Source organism: Rhipicephalus sanguineus, chromosome 2, assembly GCF_013339695.2.
Source record: "Rhipicephalus sanguineus isolate Rsan-2018 chromosome 2, BIME_Rsan_1.4, whole genome shotgun sequence".
NCBI lineage: Eukaryota > Metazoa > Arthropoda > Arachnida > Ixodida > Ixodidae > Rhipicephalus > Rhipicephalus sanguineus.
In genome coordinates, this window is record NC_051177.1 from 144,481,554 (window position 1) to 144,505,923 (window position 24,370).

General features: G+C 50.3%; 1 protein-coding gene across 1 annotated transcript in view; it reads right to left on the reverse strand.

Moving 5' to 3' along the window:
- The window catches only part of LOC119381939 (solute carrier organic anion transporter family member 4A1-like), a 74,051-nt gene extending 49,927 nt beyond the window's left edge, over nucleotides 1–24,124 (reverse strand). Inside the window, exons 1-3 of the mRNA XM_037649688.2 lie at nucleotides 24,043–24,124; nucleotides 2,173–2,368; nucleotides 1,291–1,444 (exon numbers count right to left, since the gene is read on the reverse strand). Coding sequence (XP_037505616.2) covers nucleotides 1,291–1,444; nucleotides 2,173–2,368; nucleotides 24,043–24,124 — 432 coding nt within the window. The remainder of the gene's footprint in view (nucleotides 1–1,290; nucleotides 1,445–2,172; nucleotides 2,369–24,042) is intronic.
- Between the last annotated feature and the right edge of the window lie 246 nt (nucleotides 24,125–24,370).

A 24,370-nucleotide genomic window follows, 5' to 3' on the forward strand; every position in this document is an offset into this window, starting at 1 on the left:
CAATTTTGGTGTATATCAATCTAGCGAAACGGCCGCCAGCGCCCCATGAGCGTGGCACGTAAGTCATGCTGTACATGACATGCGTGTCATGATTTTCATGTTAACTCGTGTTATTTATGTTCGTCACGCGGTCACGTCGGAAGATACCAATATTGGTGTATATCAAGCTAGCGAAACGGCCGCCAGCGCACCATGAGCGTGGTACGTAAGTCATGCTGTACATGACACGCGTGTCGTGATTTTCATGTTAACTCGTGCTTTTATGTTTGTCACACAGTCACGTCGCGCAAGAGCAATTCCGGGGTAGATCAAGCTAGCGAAACGGCCACCAGCGCGCCATGAGCGTGGCACGTAAGTCATGCTGTACATGACATGCGTGTCATGATTTTCATGATAACTCGTGTTATTTATGTTCGTCACACGGTCACGTCGCAAGATACCAATTTTGGTGCATATCAATCTAGGGAAACGGCCGCCAGCGCCCCATGAGCGTGGCACGTAAGTCATGCTGTACATGACATGCGTGTCATGATTTTCATGATAACTCGTGTTATTTATGTTCGTCACACAGTCACGTCGCAAGATACCAATTTTGGTGTATATCAAGCTAGCGAAACGGCCGCCAGCGCACCATGAGCGTGGCACGTAAGTCATGCTGTACATGACATGCGTGTCATGATTTTCATGATAACTCGTGTTATTTATGTTCGTCACACGGTCACGTCGGAAGAGACCAATATTGGTGCATATCAATCTAGCGAAACGGCCGCCAGCGCCCCATGAGCGTCGCACGTAAGTCATGCTGTACATGACATTCGTGTCATGATTTTCATGTTATGACTTGTCATTTATGTTCGTCATACAGTCATGTTACGCCATACCAATTTTGGTGCACATTCGATTAACCAAGCGACCAGGAGAGCACGAAGTCGTAGGCGGCTAGATAGATAGATAGATAGATAGATAGATAGATAGATAGATAGATAGATAGATAGATAGATAGATAGATAGATAGATAGATAGATAGATAGATAGATAGATAGATAGATAGATAGATAGATAGATAGATAGATAGATACGGTCAAAGTCGCAGAAGTTCGCTAAGAAATGCTTCGCATTTAAAAAGCTTTATCAAACAGAACGATAGTAAATAATAATTGCGACTCATTATCCTGCTGCCAGCGACTATAGTTCCACGCTTGTTGGCCATTCAGCTTTTATCACACGTCCGATACCAAGCCAATGTGGGCCACATGTCGATAGGAATGGCAAGCGAAAATGATTGTGTACTGCGGTCTTTATGTTTTTCGGCTGAAGCTCCCTGTGGCAGCCTGCAAGGCACGGAGACAGGTAGACGACGGAGTCAGCGCCGCAGACAGGGTTGAGAACGCTGGAGGTGCAGTTGCAGTCAAAGTTGCAAGTGAAGTTGAAGCTTGTGGGTTTCCTGCAACCGAAAGAGGAAAAATATCATGTCCACAACGTGTTCTGGTAAAGTTGAGGATATGATTAATGGCATCTTCGACAAATCGCACTGGTGCGCACCGGGGCGCCCTGGTGCGCCGTTTCGTCCAATCGTCGTAGCGCCCGGGTGCCCCGGTGCGCACCGGTGCGATTTGTCGAAGATGGCATAAGTCTACGAAGGACTACGCCTTCCACCTCGCCTCTTCGTCTTGTGTTGCGTAGCGTGACCATCAGACTCGGAGCTATGGCAACATGCTGGAATTCTATGACAGTTTTCGTATCAGCATCCATCAGCTTGTTCAAACAGTGATCCAGTGAAGACATTTTTTTTTGCATCGGCTAATAGTAAAAAGCAAGTTCCAGATCAGCACACGTAATTCATTAATCCTGGACCAAAATCACTAGGAACGAGAACACAACACAGCAATTATGGAAGAGAGATTAACGCCTTGTCCTTCCTTGCTTTGCACTGGGAAATGTTACTGAAACAACGGCCCACACGTCATCACAACTGATTTCTTTTTTCTGTAGAACGGCAAGAAAAGAATGAGAAAATGCTGACATTCCAGCCTCACCGTGTACTTCGGACTTTTGGGACCCGCCGTTGACATCACGCAAAAATAGTTCTTTTTTCAGTTTTATCGAAGATATATGTTAAATGCTATGCGTACGTTGTGGGTATGTGGCAAAAAAAAAAAAAAAAAAACTCACGGTGCGCCCACGTATCCGTCAGGGGTGGCGTACGTGCTCTCCGGACAGTTGAAGAAAAAGGCAAGAACGCCGAACCAGGAGAAGCAACAGTTGAACATACAGAAGCGCATGATGCCCGCGTAGTCCAGGTTCCAGCGGCCCACTAAGGCGCCGCCAATAATGGAGCAGAAGCCCCCACCTACGAGCACGATCGGCCCTGCACGCGAGTCGTATTTTAAGTCATACTTAGCGCCTGATCTGACACGGTAAATCGACAAACCGCTCACGGTATCAGTCTAGGAACGTTATCATTCATTTTAAATGCGAAGCATTTCTTAGCGAACCTCTGGCACTTTGAGCGTTTCTATCTACGTATCTATCTATCTAGATATCTATCTATCTAGCCGCCTACGTCTGGGTGCTCTCATGGTCGCCTCCTTAACTTGGTGTAGACCAAAATCATCATGGGAGGGTAAGAGGATTTGACGAATATGATTGCCGGGTCATGACATGAACAACGTTAAAATCCTGTCGCGTACGTCGTCAAACCCTTTCCACTAGACAAGTGTGGCACATACCCGTTTACCCCGGGCCATGGTGTACGGGTATGCGCCACAGGTGTTTCACAGTTTATATCTACCCAGGAACGGCGAGAACAGACATAAGTAACTTAAATGCTAGAGCGTTAAGGAAAACCAACATCGGCAGCGTTGACTCAAAGAATAGAAAGAATGAAAATTAGGATCCCAGCAGGAATTGAACCCAAGCATTCTGCGTGGCATTCAGGCATTCTACCACTGAGCCACGGCAGGTCTATAAACTGGTTTGGAAAACAGGCTACGCAGGCGTGATAGCGGTGCAACGTCAATGGTAGTTGTGGTGCTGCCTATCTAATTTTACAAGAAAGCAATAAACACTTCATGATGCTCCTACGATGTGTACTCCTACGATACAGGCCTCATATCAGATTAACGTGTGTAGTTCAAGTGTTGGCTCCGCTTTAATAGCAATGTAATAAACATTACGTTTGTATTCTTATGATTCAGCAAGCGATATTGAAGCATTTCGCTCGACCCCGGAGGAATACATTAACGAAAGTTGCATATGATATCCACATCACCGCACCGTAAAGTGCACTTCGTCCACCAGAACGACGCAATGTCCTCTTCAGGCTACGTAGGCCACAGACGCCCAGGCAGTCTACGAATACGACAAAGACCATCCACTGATGTTGGTCTACGTAGCACTATCCAGGCCTACCAGCCTCGACGGCCTATACCTCACGAACGCGAAGGGTGGCTTCAGGTTCCGACATGTCGCCGGCTCTGTCGACAGTCAATTCGTCGATGAAACGACCGAGGCATCCACGAATTCCAACAGCTCTACTATACCACATACTTCACTACAGATGGACCCCTCGTCACCACGATCACGACCGCATCCTATAATAAGTCATGACCAGTTGCTGGTACTCACTGATCACATCACGGTGATGATGCCCTTGTTCAAGAACTGTCAAGAACGTCTTGCACACATGCACACGGGTTCGTGAAACGTGCGTGCGTTCTCTGGACACGTATAAGCACTACATATCAGCTTACCGCTTCTGGTGTTGGCAATACCCACGTTGCCAATGGCAGCGTTACCCAACCGTAAACAACTGGTTATATAACACATTTGCGGCGCTTCAACCTATATATATATATGTGTGCGTATAAAATTTATACAAATCTTTAGCGTCATTTTGTAACGTGTCGCTCAGTAAAAAAAAGTTACGCCAGTCACCTAGCCGCCGCATGCTTCGCATAACATCGACTCCCACGGTGCGTGGGATCTGCCGAATTTTTCTTCATGTTCATTTTTCTATCTGATTGTTTTTTGAGCATGTTACACGTCAAGGGCCGGTACGGCAAAATGCAAATTGACTGCCTGACAATGGCCCTACCACCCAAGCACTGTTCAACAGGGTTGTGAACATTAGTAAGAAATTGTACAGTAACACGCGTAAGCACTGAACGAGAAAAAAAAGATCGCATAGCACCAGTTGATGACACATACAAAAAAATAATTCAATAAAGTTTGATTTTATACAAAGATCGTAAGCCACATGGTGTTTGAGGTCTTGCTTATAGTGAACTCTCATCTGAGTAAGCTTCAAGGGACCGAAAGAAGTCGTTCACTTACGTGAAAGTTAGCTACACTGAGCATTCACTAGAATACGGAACATTCACTAGAATACGGAACAGCACTGAGCACAGCAGATTCAAAGTTGAAAGTGTGAAATGCAATTTATTTTGAAAAAAGAGTTTTGTAATTTTCACTTGGACTGGCATCCTTAAAACTCAAGAAGAGACAAAGCTGCTCAGATCATATGTTTCTGTGCACTGCCTCTGGCACAGCTTGCCGTTGTAACACGAAGCCTCGCAACTTTCTGATATATCCTACAGCCTCAGCTAGATATACAGGATTTGAACCTGCCTCAGCCATTACAACTTCGTCGCGCTATTCTTCTTTCGGTTCCGGACGAACACTGGAAACAATTTCCGAATCTGGTAGTTCTGCGCAGGTGCTGAAGCGCACTAGCTCGATTTCGTCTGCCGCATGGCCGCTTTTGCCTCGGTGACGCTGCACGCACAACCGATGTTGTACCGCCACCGTGGATGGGCGTTTTGGGGGTGGCTAGCATCGGCTCTGCCAGCGCTGCAGAGTGCAAAACTTTATTGAATCAATCTCAAAAATGAATCCTGGTCCGCAGATAAAGTTCATTCAACTGAAATATTCACTATTCAGAAATTCGTTTAACTGAACGATTTTTGCATATAATGCATAGGAAAACAATGGGGGATTTTCTAAAAGTTCGTTACTCTGAAATATTCGTTAAACCGACATTCGTACAAGTGAGAGTTCACTGTACAATACAGGCACACAGGACAACAAATATGATTTAACAACACGCTTAAAAAGAGACGTTGATATAGGTTCATTCGGATTAATTAGAACTTGCAGATGTTGATTTAGAAAAGTAAGTATCAGGTATTTAAGCTGATAAGTTCCGTTTTTGCTTCTACAGACCGGAACTTCAAAGTGGCTACATCTTACACTCTATTGCTTGCGGTTAGTTAAGTATATGTGCAAAAATGTAGGCGGATTTTCCGCATTTCGCTGAGTGCGTATACCATAGGTGGGCAAACTCACTCATGAGTCGACTGACTCATACTCACTCAAACTCAGATCGGGCCGTGAATCTGAGTCTGAGTGAGTCCAAGTGAGTAACAATTTGGTGAGTTTGAGTCCGATTGAGTACAGTTGAGGAAAAGTTTAGTGAGTGTGAGTCCGAGTGATTCCGGTTGAGAAAAATATTGGTGAGTCTGAGCCCGAGTGAGCCCTAAACGCAAAATATATTTCTTGGGTGAGTCTGAGTGAGCTCCACTTTTAGCGTCGACCTATGGCCCTACCTGCTCATCTACAGCAGTACTATCAGCCTTATATCGGCTTACGTTTATACTCAAGTCTATTCACACATATCTCAACGCACTAGCATTCATGCGCCACCTCAGTATTTCTTGATCAGAGGCGTGAGTTAGGGGGAGGGGGTGCCATGACCTTCCACCGCAAACTTTTTCACAAGAAGCTTTTGATAAAAATATCTCATGTGAGTCGCGTATTTCATAAAAAAATGTCTTAATTAGATGGAGACCATTGAAAACTCGCATTTCATGGTCCAAGATCAAAACGTGTATCGTAGAGCGCCGATTATGTGAGATCTTAGCGTTAAAGAGCATTCAAACCATGAGCAAAAAAAAAGCTAATTTTGCGCTAACGGACTCATGAGTCGACTCACTCAGGCTCACTCAGACTGAGGTGAAGCAGTCTGAGTCTGAGTGAGCCCGGCTAAGTAATATTTTGGTGAGTCTGGGTCTGAGTGAGCTCGGGGGAGTAATATTTTGGTGAGACTGAGTCCGAGTGAGTCCAGTTGTAAAAAACTTTTGGTGAGCCTGAGTCCGAGTGAGCCCTTAGAGCAAAATATATTTCTTGAGTGAGTCTTAATGAGCTCCAATTTTTTTTGCCGACCTATGGCGTATACGTAGGTAGTTTGAGGTTGTATAGCTCATAAACTTTTAATATCCCATTTTTTAGAAATCCTCTATTGTGGGATCAGGTCGTCCTAGGTTTTCTGTGTCGGACTGCTTGGTTTTCAAGAACTGTCACGATAAATAAGTTTGCTTTGCTTGTAGTGCCCCAAATTATTAAGCAGCTGTATAGTTGAGAATGTATGAGTGAATAATACCGCTGACGTTTTAACCAAGTCGGAACCAGATGCCGGATTTTAGAAAACATTCGGTTAGACCTAGAAATGCTAGTATGTAATATATTGCCACGTGCGTTTCTTTATCACTTTTGGTGTATTCGGTTTTCGGCCACAAAGACTGTCAGCAACGCTCAGCGCGAACCGCGCCTCATTGTTCGAGAATCTTCGCGATCAGTGTAGATCGTTTTGTTAAGATTGCGCGCAAGACGCGCACACTCGAGCTTATTCTAGAATTTGCACGACAGCCAGCGATAACGCTGGAATATTCGACGGCACATGTTTAAATGCCGACGCGCTTCACCGCTAGTCAGTTGATCGACGGTCGACGCTGTGTTCGCCGCTACCAGTGTATTGTTGTAGTTTGACTTTCAATTTCCCGGCCACAAGTTCGGCCAAATAAACAGTTTCATCTCGGACGTGCTGACTGCTGTCTTCGTCGACGTCACGACCACGTGACATCTGGTGGAGGTGCTGTTCGTTCATGTTCCGGACGCCCCCGTCAAGCCGTGAACCCAGCCCACAGCGCGGAGAAGACATCGACGCCAACCACGACCAGCGAGCTAGCCGTAGGCAGCAAGGCCTAGCACCGGAGTAAGGGCCTCTACTCGACAAGGCTCGGAACACGAAGGCCAGGACCACGACTGCGGCAACGATGACAGACACTGCGCCACCGCCCGCGATCGTGATGCAGCAGCCAAGGGAGCCGCCGATCTTTCGGGGATCATCATGTGAGGACCCAGAAACGTGGCTCGAGTCGTACGAGAGGACTGCGGCCTTCAACAACTGGGACCTCAGCGACAAGTTACACTACGTGTACTTCGCTTTGGAAGACAGCGCCAGGACGTGGTTCGAGAACAGGGAGTCTACGCTGACAACGTGGGACATCTTCCGGACCAGCTTCCTCGCAGCGTTCACAAGCGTCGTGCAAAAAGAAAGGGCCGCCGCTTTACTGGAGACACAGGTCCAGCTCCCGAATGAAAAAGTGACAATCTTCGCGGAAGAAATGGCCAGACTCTTCCGCCACACCGACCCTAACATGACCGAGGAGAAGAAAGTCCGTTTCCTCATGCGAGGAGTAAGGCAAGAGCTCTTCGCTGGGCTCATGCGGAACCCACCCAAGACAGTCCAGGAATTTGTCTCCGAGGCCACAACAATCGAGAGCACGTTGGAAATGCGCACCCGGCAATACAACCGCCGCTTGATCCAAGACAGCCCAGCGCTTCAAGCTATTGGCTCCGACGATCCGCGCGAGACCATAAGGGCCGTAGTGCGCGAAGAACTTCGTCGAATGTTCCCGTCGTGCCAGGCTCAAGATGCTTCGATCGCAGACATCGTCAGACAAGAAATCCAACAGTCCATGGGCGTCCCTGAGTCAGCGCAGCCGCAGCTGCAAGCAATGAGCTATGCTGCTGCAGCCCGACGCAGCACCCCCTCCTCGACCACGTCAAGACGCCGCGCCGCCCCAGCAGTTCCGCCGCGAGGCACCACCGCCGCCACCACCGACGTCATACCGCCCGCCAGCCGGCCAGCGATACACGCCAAGGAAGACCGACGTTTGGCGCGCCCCTGACAACCGCCCGCTCTGCTACCACTGCGGGGAGGCCGGCAACACGTACCGCCGATGACAGTACCGACAGATGGGGCTACGCGGAATCGCCGATTCCGCGCAGCCAGGCGAACGCCCTCGCGACATCGAAGACTACTTCACCGGAACACACTGGCAAGAACGACGACCTTCCCGCTCGCCGTCGCCCGGCCGCTACATGCCACCGCACCGCCGGCAGTACACTGGCCCAAACGGGTGCCGGTCACCTAGCCCGTATCCGGAAAACTAAGGGCAGCAACCGATGGAGGTGCGGTTGCTGTACGACGAACTACCGAAGATCCTCCGCCGCCGACGACAACGCCGCAACGAAATCTAAAGAACACGCCGCAAGCCGAACGAAGCCCTGACGTCGAAACTTCACGGCCTGAGGAAGACCTGACGACATGACGTCGAAGCAGCGGAACAAACCGACGCAGCCGTGACCCGACGCCGCGACCCAACCGCAACGCAAGACGACGAACTAGCGACCTCGACGTTCTCAGTGACGGCCACAACTTCACCGCTCTCGTCGACACTGGAGCCGACTATTGCGTCATCAGTCGGCCTTTCGCCACGAAGTTGAAGAAAGTTAAGACTACTTGGGAAGGCCCCGAAATCCGTACCGCTGGAGGCCATCTAATAACGCCGTCTGGAGTCTGCACAGCAAGAGTAACAATCAATAATCGCTCGTATCCTGCGAGTTTCGTAATCTTGCAACACTGCTCCAGGGACGTCATACTTGGCATGGATTTCTTAAACCATCATGGCGCCGTCGACTTAAGAACCAAATCGATAACCCTATCGTCGGACAAAACGACACCGCCGGATACGAATCTATGTCCCCATGCCCTGAACGTGCTGGAGGATCAAGTTACCATCCATCCTCGCTCCAGCGTCATAATTCCCGTTAGCGCCGAAAAAGCTGAAGACATCGAAGGCGTCATCGAGAGCGATCAGCGTTTGCTACTAGACCGTGACATTTGCGTTGCAAGGGGCATTGCTCGGTTGCATGAAGGAAAAGGAAGCGTGATGCTAACGAACTTCAGCCAAGAATACAGACACTTGAGCTGGGGCACGACGATTGCATACATCGAAGAAATCTTGGCGTCAGCGATGCGTTTGCCTTTTCAGATCATGACGAAGCTACGACGACTACCCCAACACCTGAGCCACCGTTCGACGTAAACCCAAGTCTTACCGCTCGCCAACAGCAACAGTTTCGATGCCTTCTGCAGAAAAACAAGGACTGTCTCTCGTCGTCATCGCGGGTCCGACAAACGCCCCTTGCTAAGCACCGGACTATAACAGAAGAAAATGCTCGACCACTCCGTCAGAGTCCCTACCGGGTTTCGACGCGGGAACGGGAGGCCGTGAAGAAACAGGTCGACGAAATGCTACGCGACGACATCATCCAGCCGTCAAAGAGTTCGTGGGCATCCACCGTGGTGCTAGTGAAGAAGAAGGATGGGACTTTCCGTTTTGCGTCGATTATCGTCGCCTGAACAAAGTCACGAAGAAGGACGTGTATCCCCTTCCCCGGAGAGACGACACCCTGGATCGATTACACAACGCAAAGTACTTTTCGTCGATGGACCTCAAGACCGGTTACTGGCAAATAGAAGTCGACGAGAGAGACCGAGAAAAGACTGCCTTTATAACACCAGACGACCTGTTTGAGTTCAAGGTCATGCCTTTTAGTCTTTGCTCGGCAACTGCGACATTTCAACGGGTTATGGATATAGTACTGGCCGGCTAGAAGTGGCAGACGTGCCTCGTGTACTTGGACGACGTCGTTGTGTTTTCCTCAAACTTCGACGAACACCTTCGCCTTGAAGCTGTACTTCAAGCAATCAAGACCTCCGGACTCACTTTGAAGCCTGAAAAGTGCCGCTTCGCGTACGAGGAGCTCTTGTTCTTGGGTCATGTGGTCAGCAAGGATGGTGTTCGCCCGGACCCGCGGAAAACAGGTGCCATCGCTGACTTCCCGACGCCCACCGACAAGAAGGCCGTACGCCGTTTTCTCGGCTTGTGCGCCTATTACAGACGTTTCGTCAAGAAATTTTCACGGATCGCCGAGCCACTGACGCAACTCACGAAGGCCGACGTCGAATTCAGGTGGGAAACGTCGCAAGTTCAGGCATTTCAAGAATTGAAACGACGCCTGCAGACGCCTCCGATACTTGCGCATTTCGACGAGCACGCCGATACGGAAATCCACACCGACGCAAGCAGCGTAGGACTCGGCGCCGTCCTTGTGCAGAAGACCGACGGATTGGAAAGGGTCATCAGTTATGCTAGCCGGTCGCTATCAAAGGCAGAAATCAACTACTCCACAAACAGAAAAGGAGAGCCTGGCCATCATTTGGGCTACATCGAAGTTTCGCCCCTACATCTACGGCCGGCCCTTCAAATTTGTGAGCGACCACCTGTCATGAGTAAAGGGGCACGGGGCGCGCGCCGGACAGCGCAAGGCGTCGATGGTGTGCTGTCAATGGAAAAGTACCCGATGGTGTGCACCCCCGCCACGTCGACGCAAGCCATTGGCCGGAGAAAGGCGCGTGCCACGCGACCCGAGCCGAGGAGAGAGACCACGGAAGAAGAGTTGGTCATTGTTCGGTGGAGTCGTCGAGGAGCAAGGTGGTGCAGGCCAGAGTCGCGTCCGCGACGGGAACAGCAGGGCTGAGTTCTGGAGGCAGCGTTGTGCATGCCCCGGGAGGGTGGCCGTCGACCTCGGGGTCTACCGAGCGAGGCGTCCCGGGCTTGCGGCAGCCTCATCACGCAGTTCTCGTGGCACCTGCGGCACTACCACAGCTCGGCAAGACGACGGCGACCCACCGACAATCACCGGAGAGCACTTATTGTGTCACGTATCTCGGGAGCGCTTGCAATGTCGGAATGGAGTTGGGAGAGAGAGAGTAAGAGTCAGGAGACACCGTGGCGTCACTGCAAACAAAACCTTATCTAACACACCACGGCACACGAAAATGAATATTTACACGCACTCAAAATTTACAACAAAAGGTAACGAGTGTAGAAATGCAAAGATAATGGGCACTCACAAACTAGTCTAACAAACATCGCAAAGCATTCGAGCTACGCCTATCTCCTCTCAACTCGAGAGTCTGGCTACTATGGCCTCTCAGTCACACGCGAATCGAACGTTCTTACTTCGTGTGTTCGTCGCTTCGATTCAGTGCCAAAGTCGACGTTCGGCCCCGTCGTCGCAGCTACTGTCGACGTCTTGGGGTCGTCGTCGTCGATCCGCCGCCTCGCTAGCGTTCTCATCGCCGATCCTCCGGCCCTTTGTCGAGAACACCGGTCTTTCCCGGTTAGGCCTACTGTCTGCCTCTCCAATACCACTTGCTCGAACTGTCGACGTGGCTCTCCGGTGATTGTCAGTGGGTCGCCGTCGTCTTGCCGAGCTGTGGTAGTGCCGCAGGTGCCACGAGAACTGCGTGATGAGGCTGCCGCAAGCCCGGGACGCCTCGCTCGGTAGACCCCGAGGTCAACGGCTACCCTCCCGGGGCATGCACAACGCTGCCTCCAGAACTCAGCCTGCTGTTCCCGTCGCGGACGCGACGCTGGCCTGCACCACCTTGCTCCTCGAAAAAACTCCACCGAACAATGACCAACTCTTCTTCCGTGGTCTCTCTTCTCGGCTCGGGTCGCGTGGCACGCGCCTTTCTCCGGCCAATGGCTTGCGTCGACGTGGCGGGGGTGCACACAATCGGGTACTTTTCCATTCCCCGCACACCATCGACGCCTTGCGCTGTCCGGCGCGCGCCCCGTGCCCCTTTACTCATGACATTGGGCCCCCTTTTAAGAGTTTTTTCGTAAAAAACTGCTCTTGTCCTCCTCTTTAGGGTTCCGGCCCTCTGCTCTTCCGTTGGTCTTGTAACATATCACTTGTTCCCTCTTGTTTTGGGTTCACATTTAGTTTAACTGACACTGCACCAAGCACTGCACTCGACCATTCACAATGTCCACGAGTTCATCGTTCGTAGAACTCTAGACCGCAGTCTCTACTCGCCAGAATTACTACGCACAATACTCTTCAAGAACTTCAAAAACTATGCACAATATTCTTCCCTAATCTGCACAAATATACTGCCTAACAAGGTCAACTCAAATAAAGTTATCCATCAGTATTCTCAAAACCTATATCAAATCCTAACATCCTTTTACCACGATAGCAACCACCAGTTTCCCCCCCTTCCCCACACTTGAACCTATGCTTTTTCACATTTCTTGTCTTCAATTTTTTCCGGCGTCTATTCGCTGCCCATCTTATCGCACGCTCACTACAGCTGACGCCTCTGTTTCCGCTCACCAGACGCCTCTTCCGAACCACTTTTCTATGCTGCGTCCTACATTTATGCCCGACACCGGTTTCTTGCACGACCCTCTCTGCATCCAAATAATTACAACCTACTTGACGCGTTTTCGGAGCGTTCTTTCTCCTTGGTCTTACGCGTCTATGGTTCACAGCTCGGGCAACTTTCCTTGCGTCCTGATACTTGAAACCACTTTTCGCTACCCTTGGAGCTGTATGCGTCCCGTTCACTTTTACGCGCTTACCACCCTGCGTATGAGACGCTCCCTTCATCCCACTCCTCTCTACTGTTTTCTCTCGTGCTTGCGACACTCTTTTACTTTGAGTGTGCGTGCTCATCAACGAAGAGCTATACTCTGCTTCCCTGCTGTCTGGAGGCGTCGCGTTCTCTACCTCCGTGCCCTTTTCAACACACTGGCATGCAGCTCATTTCTCGTTGTTTTACTCTCCCTATATGCAACAACTGGGACCTTTGTCTTCTGATCATTCCTAACCGAACTGTTCTCATTTGCACAACTAGTGTGCTCACTGCTCTTTTGCTCATCGGAGACAAAACTCTGATAATCAGGCGCATTGACTTCTCCCAGTGAAATCTCTATCGGCCTTCTCTCATACGGCCCAATGCACCCTTTGGCTTGTTTGGCTTGTGCCAATCGCAGTTGAAGCTCGAGTTCCCGCTTCTCTCGAGCGTAAGCTTCTAACACTGCGGCGTGTTTCGCCTCGCGTTCGGCGCGACTTGCCTCGAGATCGGCGCGTCTCACCTCGAGATCAGCGCGTCTTGCCTCAAGTTCGGCTTTGCGCTCTTCTCTCTGATTCTCCCATTCTTTTTCAATGAACCTGAGACCCTGCTCTCCATTGAGATTTCTCTCCCGAATGACTCTCACAATCTTCTCCCAATCCATATCCATCATTGCAACCCCCGACGATACGTTACTGGGCCCAGCGCTGGAAAAATCCTGGCACAGTCTCGCCACTTATTGTGTCACGTATCACGGGAGCGCTTGCAATGTCTGAATGGAGTTGGGAGAGAAAAGAGTCGGGAGACACCGTGGCGTCACTGCAAACAAAACTTTATCTAACACACCACGGCACACGAAAGTGAATATTTACACGCACTCAAAATTTACAACAAAGGTAACGAGTGCAGAAATGCAAAGATAATGGGCGCTCACAAACTAGCCTAACAAACATCGCAAAGCATTCGAGCTATGCCTATCTCCTCTCAACTCGAGAGTCTGGCCACTATGGCCTCTCAGTCACACGCGAATCAAACGTTCTTACTTCGTGTGTTCGTCGCCTCTCCCAACTCCATTCCGACATTGCAAGCGCTCCCGAGATACGTGACACAATAAGTATCCTGGCAGGCTCGCCACTTATTGTGTCACGTATCTCGGGAGCGCTTACAATGTCGGAATGGAGTTGGGAGAGAGAAAGAGTCGGGAGACACCGTGGCGTCACTGCAAACAAAACTTTATCTAACACACCACAGAACACGAAAATGAACATTTACACGCACTCAAAATTTACAACAAAACGTAACGAGTGCAGAAATGCAAAGATAATGGGCACTCACAAACTAGTCTAACAAACATCGCAAAGCATTCGAGCTACGCCTATCTCCTCTCAACTCGAGAGTCTGGCCACTATGGCCTCTCAGTCACACGCGAATCGAACGTTCTTACTTCGTGTGTTCGTCGCCTCGATTCAGTGCCAAAGTCGACGTTCGGCCCCGTCGTCGCAGCTACTGTCGACGTCTTGGGGTCGTCGTCGTCGATCCGCCGCCTCGCTAGTCGTTCTCATGCCGAGCTGTGGTAGTGCGGCAGGTGCCACGAGAACTGCGTGATGAGGCTGCCGCAAGCCCGGGACGCCTCGCTCGGTAGACCCCGAGGTCGACGGCCACCCTACCGGGGCATGCACAACGCTGCCTCCAGAACTCAGCCCGTGCCCCTTTACTCATGACACCACCACGCCTTGTGTTAGCTAGCCAACTTGAAGGACACTTCAGGTTGCCTCGCACGGTGGAGCCTAAGACTTCAAGAATTCGACATTACCGTCGTTTACAAGTCCCGAAGAAAACACTCCGACGCCGACTGCTTGTCTCGTGCCCCCGTCGACGCACCGCCGCAGGACGACCACGACGATGACTCCTTCTTGGGAACCATAAGTGCCGACGACTTCGCTAAAAGACAGCAAGCCGACCCGGAACTCAGGGGCCTTGTGGAATACCTCAAGGGCCGGACCACCGTTGTTCCAAAAGTATTCAGGCGGGGATTGGCGTCATTTCTCTTGAAAAACGACGTCCTCGTAATGAAGAACTTCTCTCCTGCCCGGGCCGACTACCTCATCGTTGTACATTCGGCACTGCGACCAGAGGTTCTGCAGGCCCCGCACGACGACCCGACAGCTGGCCACCTCGGCTTTTCCAGCACGCTCGCGAGGATACAGGAAAAATACTACTGGCCACGCCTTCCTGCCGACGTCGCCCACTACGTAAAGACTTGCCGAGATTGCCAGTGACGGAAGACACCGCCGACTAGGCCAGCGGGACTTCTGCAGCCAATCGATCCACCTCACCGGCCGTTCCAGCAAATCGAAATGGACCTACTGGGGCCGTTCCGGACGTCGACTTCCGGCAACAAATCGATCGTCGTAGCAACTGACTACCTCACCCGTTACGCCGAGACAAAGGCCTTGCCCAAATGCAGTGCCGCCGAGGTAGCCAAGTTCTTCGTGGAGCACATCGTCTTGCGTCATGGCACCCCAGAGGTCCTCATAACAGACAGAGGTACCGCCTTTACTGCGGACCTAACTCGGGTGATCTTCAAATACACGAGACGAGCCACCGCCGCACCACCGCCTACCACCCACAGACCAATGGCCTCACCGAGCGTCTAAATAAGACCATCACCGACATGCTGGCCATGTACGTCGACGTTGAGCACAAGACGTGGGACGCCGTCCTTCCGTACGTGACCTTCGCTTACAACACGGCCGTCCAAGAAACTACGTAGATGACGCCGTACAAGTTGGTCTACGGAAGAAGCCCGGCGACGACGCTCGATGCCATGTTACCCAACGTCACCAACGAAGAAAATCTCGACGCCGCCGCTTACTTACAGCGCACCGAAGAAGCACGACAGCTCGCCCGCCTACGGATCAAGAACCAGCAGACGACTAGAGCACTGCACGGGCTCGGGCCTACCCGAAAACCCGAGCCCGGCCCGGCCCGTGGGCCAGGCCGGGCCGGGTAAAGTAGCTTTCACGGCGGGCCCGGGCCGGGCTCGGGCCTGAAGCTCTGGGCTTAGGGCAGGGCCCGTGTTTGAGGTGGCGGGCTCGTGTCGGGCCGGGCTTGGACTTTGCTCCGTTCTTAAAGGGTCACTAAAGTGAAACACTGAATTGGTTTAGACCGGTTACTCTGAGAACCCGAACGTCATTCATTTCACCATCAATGAGTTATTAATAAAGGAGAAAATCAAGGTCAAAGTTCCATATTGAAATTTCACGCTGAAATCTCCGCACGTGACGTCACGGATTTCAAACTGTATTCGTCGTATTTTGGGGACACTGGCTCAACGAAATTTCCAGAAACTTGGTATGTTAAGTCTGTGACCCCCTCAGAGGTCAATGTACTTCATTTTTACCCACTATAAACAACATGGGCCCAGTAAATGCCGTCAGAATCTATGACGTCACGGAGTTTGCTGCGTGAATTTCAAGTTGGCGTCGTTACCTCCATTTTCATGCGAGTTTTCTCTCTTACCAAGAGTCTTGTCGCGGCGAGCGTGGTGCTTTTGGAATGGTAAAAGAGTAATTTACTGATAATAGACAAATCGCTGTTCTCTTTAATATGCCTTGTTTCGCATACGCTGTGCATGCATATATGTCCCACATTTTATCTCGAAAAAAACGCTTTTTTTATGTGGGGTAAGCTGTTTGGAGAAGTTTTATGAGGGATAAGTACTGAACTCATTTGCTTCTTGCATATGAGCTACTAGGTTTACCTGAAACGGGCGAGCTAAAAGTAAATAGCCCAGGCACTTATATGTAACATCCCGCTATTCCGTGCTTTATTTCCTTTCGTTATTATTTTGTATCCCAAATGTTACTCTGTAATCGCAGTAATAAATGTAATGTGTAATGCACTGTGATCGCAACAGTGATCACAATGATAACCCAAAGCGGGCAAACGTTGTTGAAATTTAGAGCCCCCCTCTAAAACGAAATGTCTGCACGGAGTCTTGATACATAGAATCCCTATAAAGGCACATTCTTTTTCTGTGACTCTGTGACAGTGGTCATGTGGCGCGAGATGGACATGCACAGCCTGCTTTGTATGCCCGCATTGTTAACGTCTGAGCTTTCGTCTTGCTCCGCCATATCAGGGGTCTCAAACTCACCTTAGCTAACGGGCCGCATTCACAAAAATTTACTCCCGCAAGGGCTAGGGCAATGACGAAGGTAGGAGCGTGGGACGGGGGAACAGGTTTTAAAACTACCGTTATTTCACAGCAGACCTTCCCCATATCTCATATACGGGATCATTTCTGAAGGGGATTTGGCGGCAGGATTCCAACAACATATCGTTGCAAAATAGTGCGAAACGGAGCAACTTGGAGCGCGCCAGACTCTATCGAAGAACAGGAAACCGATGGGCATCGAGGGCACGTGCACATGCACGTGGCCGGCGCAGCAGTTCGCCTTTAGTATTGCCATTAACGGACGTCTCTCTTTCACGTCTGGGTAACCAGTCATTTCGTATCACCCATAGTGACTGAAATCTGGACGCCGATTCTCAAATATAGCTTTTGTTTCACGGTTATGTACCACCACACGGTGACTGCAGGGGTTGCCTCAAGAAAAATATGCTTTCGATCTGTCATGCCTGTGTATCTCAAGAACATACTTATAAAAAAATGGGATGAAAACAGTCATGTGAGGGCGGGGAGCCGCTAGCGAGAGGTCCGCGAGCCGCGTGTTTGAGGCCCTATATAGTGCGCTATATAGTGCGAGAGGTATACATGATACTGCCACAGCAGCATTGGAATGTGCAGGAACAGAACAGGTCCATTAAACAAGGCGTGGGGTGAAGTATATTCGCTTGACGAAATATCTGGCTTGAAAAAGGATAATGACAGATTCCGTGCCGGGTGATATCCCCTTACCTCGAACCGTATGCATCCAATGAGTAAGCTTCGAGAAGCTTAGTCGCGCATCTATTACCAAACTCGAACGAACCCCGAAAATATATCGAAATTGCTTCGTCCTACTCCTGCCAGTCCTAACCGCGTAGTCCAATGGCCACCTTCTACCGATACAACATCGCAGGGAAGGCATAAACCATTATAATATGGATAAAACGAGCACGGTGGAAACCGTGCATAACATACACTGCTGAGAACTACAAGGAGAAGCCGTCAAAGAGGAGTTTTATAGATGACATTGAAGAGTGGCACGACGTTCGGGAATGAGAGAAGTGAAGGGATGAGCTGGACAGCTATGGTCATTCTGCAGAGGCCCACAAAGACAACCTACATTTGCTCCAGTGGTGGAAGCTAAGAACAATGACTGCCGACGCCTTCGCAATTGGCAAGGCAGATGTGGTGCGCCCGTCCGGCCAGCGCGAGCAGTGCAAGAAGCTTTAGCGCGCCAGGATATGTGATGCAACAGCGCATGGCGTGCTTAAATCGGGAATCTCTTGATACTTTGATTTTTCGCTCAATAACATGTGATTAAGTAAACTTACAGTCTGTGAAGACAGACTGTAACATGTGAAGAAGAAACTTACAGTCTGTATATACAAGCAGTGGTATGGTGTATGAAAATAGTGCTATGACAAATAGTTTTTTTCTTCCTTTCGGCTGATTATACGCATACACGTGGTGCATGCGGTTCCATACCTTTATCTAGATTAGTGTGTTTACAACAAAGGTCACAAATTTGCTTTTTTCACCTGTTTCTCTTGCTCTGGCAAGGTGCTACAATGGTGAAGACGGGTACTACATATCGAGAAGGGTGCATGGTTGGCTCTGTGGTTAGAGCATGCTATAAATTTCAATAGGTTATAAAGTGCAATAAAAACAAAGTGAAGTGAGCGTTTTGTTCTGCCAAGCCAATCTAGAACACATGCTCTGGTGGTGCTCCGTGTTACGTGGCGGCGAAGCGATCACGCTGTCCAAATGGGAGGCTGCTATTATATACCAGCTCCGCGCTAGAAGAACAGCTATATGGACAGGCCAACGGGCCGTGCAGTGCTCTACGGCCGACTTACAGCCGCCGCTACCACCTTCGACGACGCCACATGGAATACCAACCCGGTGACCGTGTATGGGTATGGGCGCCAATACGCCGACGGGGACTCAGTGAGAAGCTTCTTCGACGATACTTCGGACCGTACAGGGTACTTCGACGCCTCGGCGCACTCGACTACGAGGTTGTCCCTGACGGCATTACGAACTCTCAGCGGCGCCGTGCAAAACCTGAAGTCGTCCATATCGTGCGCCTCAAATCATATCACGCGCGTTAGCCAATCTGAGGACTGTCATTTTGCTTTTTTATTGTGCTTTCTTTCTTGTGCTTATTGTTTATTGTACTGTGTTGCTTTATTCTAGTTATTTATCGTTGCATGCATTGGCCTGTTCTGTTTTAAGCATCGGGACGATGCTTTTTCAGAGGGGGGAATTGCCACGTGCGTTTCTTTATCACTTTTGCTGTATACGGTTTTCGGCCACAAAGACTGTCGCAACGCTCAGCGCGAACCGCGCCTCATTGTTCGAGAATCTTCGCGATCATTGTAGATCATTTTGTTAAGATTGCGCGCAAGACGCGCACACTCGAGCTTATTCTAGAATTTGCCCCGCCACGGTGGTCGAGTGGTTATGGCGCTCGACTGCTGACCCGAAGGTCGCGGGATCGAATCCCGGCCGCGGCGGCTGCATTTCCGATGGAGGCGGAAATGTTTGAGGCCCGTGTACTTAGATTTAGGTGCACGTTAAAGAACCCCAGGTGGTCAAAATTTCCGGAGCCCTCCACTACGGCGTCTCTCATAATCATATCGTGGTTTTGGGACGTTAAACCCCAGATATTATTATTATTATTCTAGAATTTGCACGACAGCCAGCGATAACGCTGGAATATTCGACGGCACATGTTTAAATGCCGACGCGCTTCACCGCTAGTCAGTTGATCGACGGTCGACGCTGTGTTCGCCGCTACCAGTGTATTGTTGTAGTTTGACTTTCAATTTCCCGGCCACAAGTTCGGCCAAATAAACAGTTTCATCTCGGACGTGCTGACTGCGGTCTTCGTCGACGTCACGACCACGTGACAATATTTACGTGACGAGTCCAGTTCAAATGTTCTTCGAACAATACTCCCGGAAATATAAATACAGCTACCCGTTCCATCGCACAAGCATCACAACAAAGAAATGCCAATGACAACAGGTTTGTTCCTAGGTTTAAAAACAATGTGTTTAGTTTGAAAAACATTTAATTGAAGTGAGTTGAGAGAGAACCAAATTAGCAGCTCGTGTAACGAATTATTTGCTGCTGTTTCCAAGTCAGCTAAATTATGACCAGAGAAAAATAAACTGGTATCGTCGGCTTAGAGGACCATTTTAGGTGTAAGCGGCATATTTAGAATATCGTTAATATAAATGATAAAAAATAAGGGACCCGAAATGGACCCCTGGGGTACAGCACACTTTACTTCCTGCAACTCTGAGCATACGCAGTTACAAGTTGAATCTATCTGAAAAATACTTAATAATAAGATCTAAGGTAACACCTCCAATTCCATATAAAGGCACCTTTTCAATCAAAAGATGGTTGATCCCTCCGTCATAGGAATCGGAATAACACGAAAGTAAAGCGTGCCCTTACAGAAGTAATAGAGTGTTTCCTGTACATTGATATAAGAGAGTTTGTACAATGTATATTGATGTCTGGCAGCTATAGCACCGTTTAACGTGGATGCACCCACTTTGATGATTTGTGGTACATCTCCATCCCGACGACTAACGTCCATGTTAAATTATTAGACAAACCCTTGTGGTAGCTGTAGTAGTTAAAGGGGTCATGAACCACTTTTCCAAGTAATGATCTAATGGCCTCAGTATCGGAGTGTACTGCCTCCCGAATCGATTGCCGCAAAAATTTCTCGAATCCGTCAAGAATCAGCGGAGTTACGGGGGTTTGGCGCACGCTCCCAGCGCTTTCTCTCTTTTCTGGTGCCGGCGAGCGCACTGGAAGCTAGACAGGGAGGGATGGCATGGGGGAAAGAAGTTACGCCAGCGCGCATCATGAAACGCGATCGCTCTCCCGCTGTGATTCGCTTGCGCGAGTGCGGCTACCGTGTACTGAGGAGTGCGGCGCCGGCAAGTGGCGGCACCCCGCGGCAAGAAGCGCATCTGATCCGAACGCCGCTCTCGATTTACGTCGGCTATCGGCCAATAAGCATGCTATGTCTCTTGCGACGCATAGAGTTTCCTAAAATTAACTAGAGGGGACTCTGGCGCTGCGATCGTTCAGCTACCATGGGAATGATGGGTAGTACACAAATTTGCCTAGTCTTCGTGCTTACAGCTTCAAACGTACTTGTGGCTTTGTTTATTGCTGTGTTTTGGTTTTCTTTCGGATAAAAGAATGGATCGTTGTGAACTTCGTGACCAGATTTGAATCGCTGAGCCTAAAGAAGATAAAGTGGCGAAGTAAAACTGCTGACTTTTACTGAAATTTGTTTTGCGACAAAGCGGATGCAGCCGACGCAGAGCCAAACGGAGACGAAAGTACGAAGTTTAGACAAATTTGTGTACTACCCATCATTCCCATGCTGGCTGAAACGTCATGCGTTGCAGCTCCCATAGACACTAGCGCCAGAGTTCCCTCTAGTAAGTATTGTAGGAAACTCTATGTTGCGACGTACAGCGGACAGACGCCCCGCCCACCGACGAGAGTGAGAACCGGCCTCTGTTTGAAAAGAGGGTGCCTGGGGAAACGGCAACTTCGCGCTCCGCTTGTGGCCATTACGCGGCGCGCACGACTGTAATATTTGGCAGAGCAGTTCATAGCCGTGTCAGCTTTCCGCAGGATGTGTTTTTTCAATCAGCCCAAGGGGTGCTTCATGACCCCTTTAACGCTGAAAGAGTAATCAAAGAAAGATGTGTGATAGCCAGAAGAGCGTCACATATTGGACGCAGAACTTGGTCTCCATCCCGCAGCGTGTTAAATTGTGATTGAACACCGCGGTCGGACTAGAGGAAAACGCAAAGCGTGTCGCGCCGCCCCGGTAGCCCGGCCGCGATTTTTCTCGGGGCGAGCGCGTGAGCTGGGAACGCGGTGTTACAGCCAGGTGAGGCAGGCGCGCGTCGCAGAGCTAATTTTGGTTTGGATCAGCGTGAGGCTGCGAGCGAGGCCGACGCTTTTACGACGCTTGGGCTAAGATCGCCACCTCGCGGTGTGTTAAGGCATTGACAAAATTGAACTTCTGTTGAAAACGCGCCGAATGGGACGGACGTGTAACGCGTTGCTGGTGCTAATCGCGGAGGCCACAGTAATGACGAATTACTTTACTTTACCGCTCCCAGAGGGCAACACCACCCGCCGACCGGGAGAGTGGTAGATATAAAAGGCGCGTTTGTAAAGCCGCTAGAGTCTGTGACCGTGGCGCAGTGATTCCACCTCTGGCGATAGACTAGACCAGACGCGGGATGGCTCGCTCTCTGCGAGGTGAACAAACGGCCGACGCTGGCCGGGATGAATCTGGTTCGCGCCCGCCACCGGGCTACCTCTTTTAGGGGCGAAGCTCCTTAAGGCGGCACCCGTTCGTCCCTCGCAGTCGTCGTCGTCGTCGTAGTAGTAGTAGTAGTAGTCGCAGTCCGTAACATGTCTTACGCTTTGACCTCCAAGGTGGTGCCGGTGGGAGATTTTTCCTGTGCATTGTTGAACTATAAAAAATTCGCAGCGTGCGCGTTAACTAAAAGCCGAATTCTTCTGTCTCTCATTCCCCATTAGCAGCCATTGGCATGTTCCAGTAGGAAACGTTAGTAGAAGTAGAAGTGTAAGTGTTAGCTAAAAGCCGACTTCTTCTGTGTCTCATTCCCATTAGCATCCATTGTTTACCTCCAAGGTAGTGCCTGGTGAGATTTCTCCTGTGCGTGATTAAACAATAAAAATTTTGTTCAAAACGCCGTTGATTGATGAAATAAACCAACGAAAGACGCCAGATGTTTTGTAAAAGCAAAACGAAAGAACGCCAGATGTTTCTTAAGCAAAACGAAAAGACGCCAGCTGCTTAACGAAAGACGCCAGATTTTTCTAAAGCAATGGTTTTCTAAACAATGAAAATTTACAGCGTACATGTAAAATTAAAGTGAGCTGCAAGTCGTCATAACTCATCGAACCTTTAGTATAAACGCGCCCGATCTCACGTCGGTGATGATGTACTGGGCAGAATTCACGGAAGATTCACGGTTTACCGATGAACCTCCGCAGCTTCGCCTACTCATCATCATTCACTCCGTGGATATGCTGTGATTTTTTACTGCCGATTTTGCCGACAGGTGAAGGTATGAACCTTTGTGTTTTAGATGCGAAGTATCTTAAGGCGGAGCTCAATCCGGTGGTGGTGGTGTGCGGCGTGACCACCCATACTGCGCATGCGCATACCCTCTCCACACACCTCCTCTCCACTCTCCCTCACCATTCCCCATGTCCTCTATCCCTCTCCCCTTCCCCTCTCCACTTTCCCTCTCCCCCTCCCCCTCGCCCCTCTCCCTTTCCCATACACCTCTCCACTTCCCCTCTCCACTCACCCTCTCCCCTTTCCCCTCCTCCTCTCCACTTCCCTTCTCCCCTCCCCCTTTCCACTCTTCCTCTGAAACGCGGGCTAGACATGCCGAAATTCTCTCCTGCGCAACGCCGCGATGAGCTCGAGCGCATGTGCGTCCCCTCCCCTTGTCTCTCCTCTCCTACGCTGCCCCCCTCTCGCCCGCCTGTCAACCGCGTTCGCCGCTCGCCCTGTGAGAATTAACGGCCAGGCTAGATGGAAATACGACGCGCGTAGCGTTCCTCTTCGCGTTCCACGACGCGAGGTCGGTAGCATGCCCAATGAACGCCAACGGAACGCGATCGTGCAAGTGCTCCGGCTACGCATCGCCCCATGGTCCCCTTTAGCGGGAGATGGTGTATTTCTCCACGGAGACCCTTCGAAGCGACCCTATCGAATCGAAGGCTTTCGAGAACCACTTGAAGAAGCCGGAGTGCTCAAAGCTGTCAGCGGCATAGGTGCGTTTGAGATGAGCCATGTCTGGCTTGTCAAGTTCCAAACGCCAGAGGCGAAGAACACCGTACTCTCCAAAGGTGGCTTACGTGTGAAGGGTGGATATTGTGCAATCATTGACCCTTGTAAGCAAGAAATTACGCTCAAGATTCACTGGGTGCCTTTCCACATTCCGGGAGAGGCTCTTCGAAAGGCTCTGTGTGAGTTTGGTGAAGTGAAGGACGTTCGCCTTGACGAGTGGCATGTTCCTGGCTTCGAGTGCCCAGAATCGACAACGCGAGTTGTGCGGATGGTCCTGAAAGAAGGCGTGACAGCGGGGGAGCTACCACATCTGTTCAAGTTTTACAGTGGCTCTGTACTGGTTGTTGTGCCTGGACGAGCACCGACCTGCCTGAGGTGCCGGAGGCGTGGGCACATCAGATGTGACTGTCAGACGCCGCGCTGCACTGGGTGTCGCGCTTTTGGGCATGTTAGGGAGGACTGTGCTAGAACATACGCTAGCGTCATGGGTGCGTCTCCTGCTGTCGAAGGCAGCCACGAGCACCTCATGGACGCTGATGAGGCAGAGTCTACGGCACCTACAAAGGATGAAGTTTCTCCTCATCGCGAGCCAGGTGGACAAGTGGATGTGCTGGGAAGTCACCGGGAGAGCCTGAAGCCGCCGACAAGAAGACGACTCAAGACACAGTAGAGGAACAGGAACACTGCGACCTGG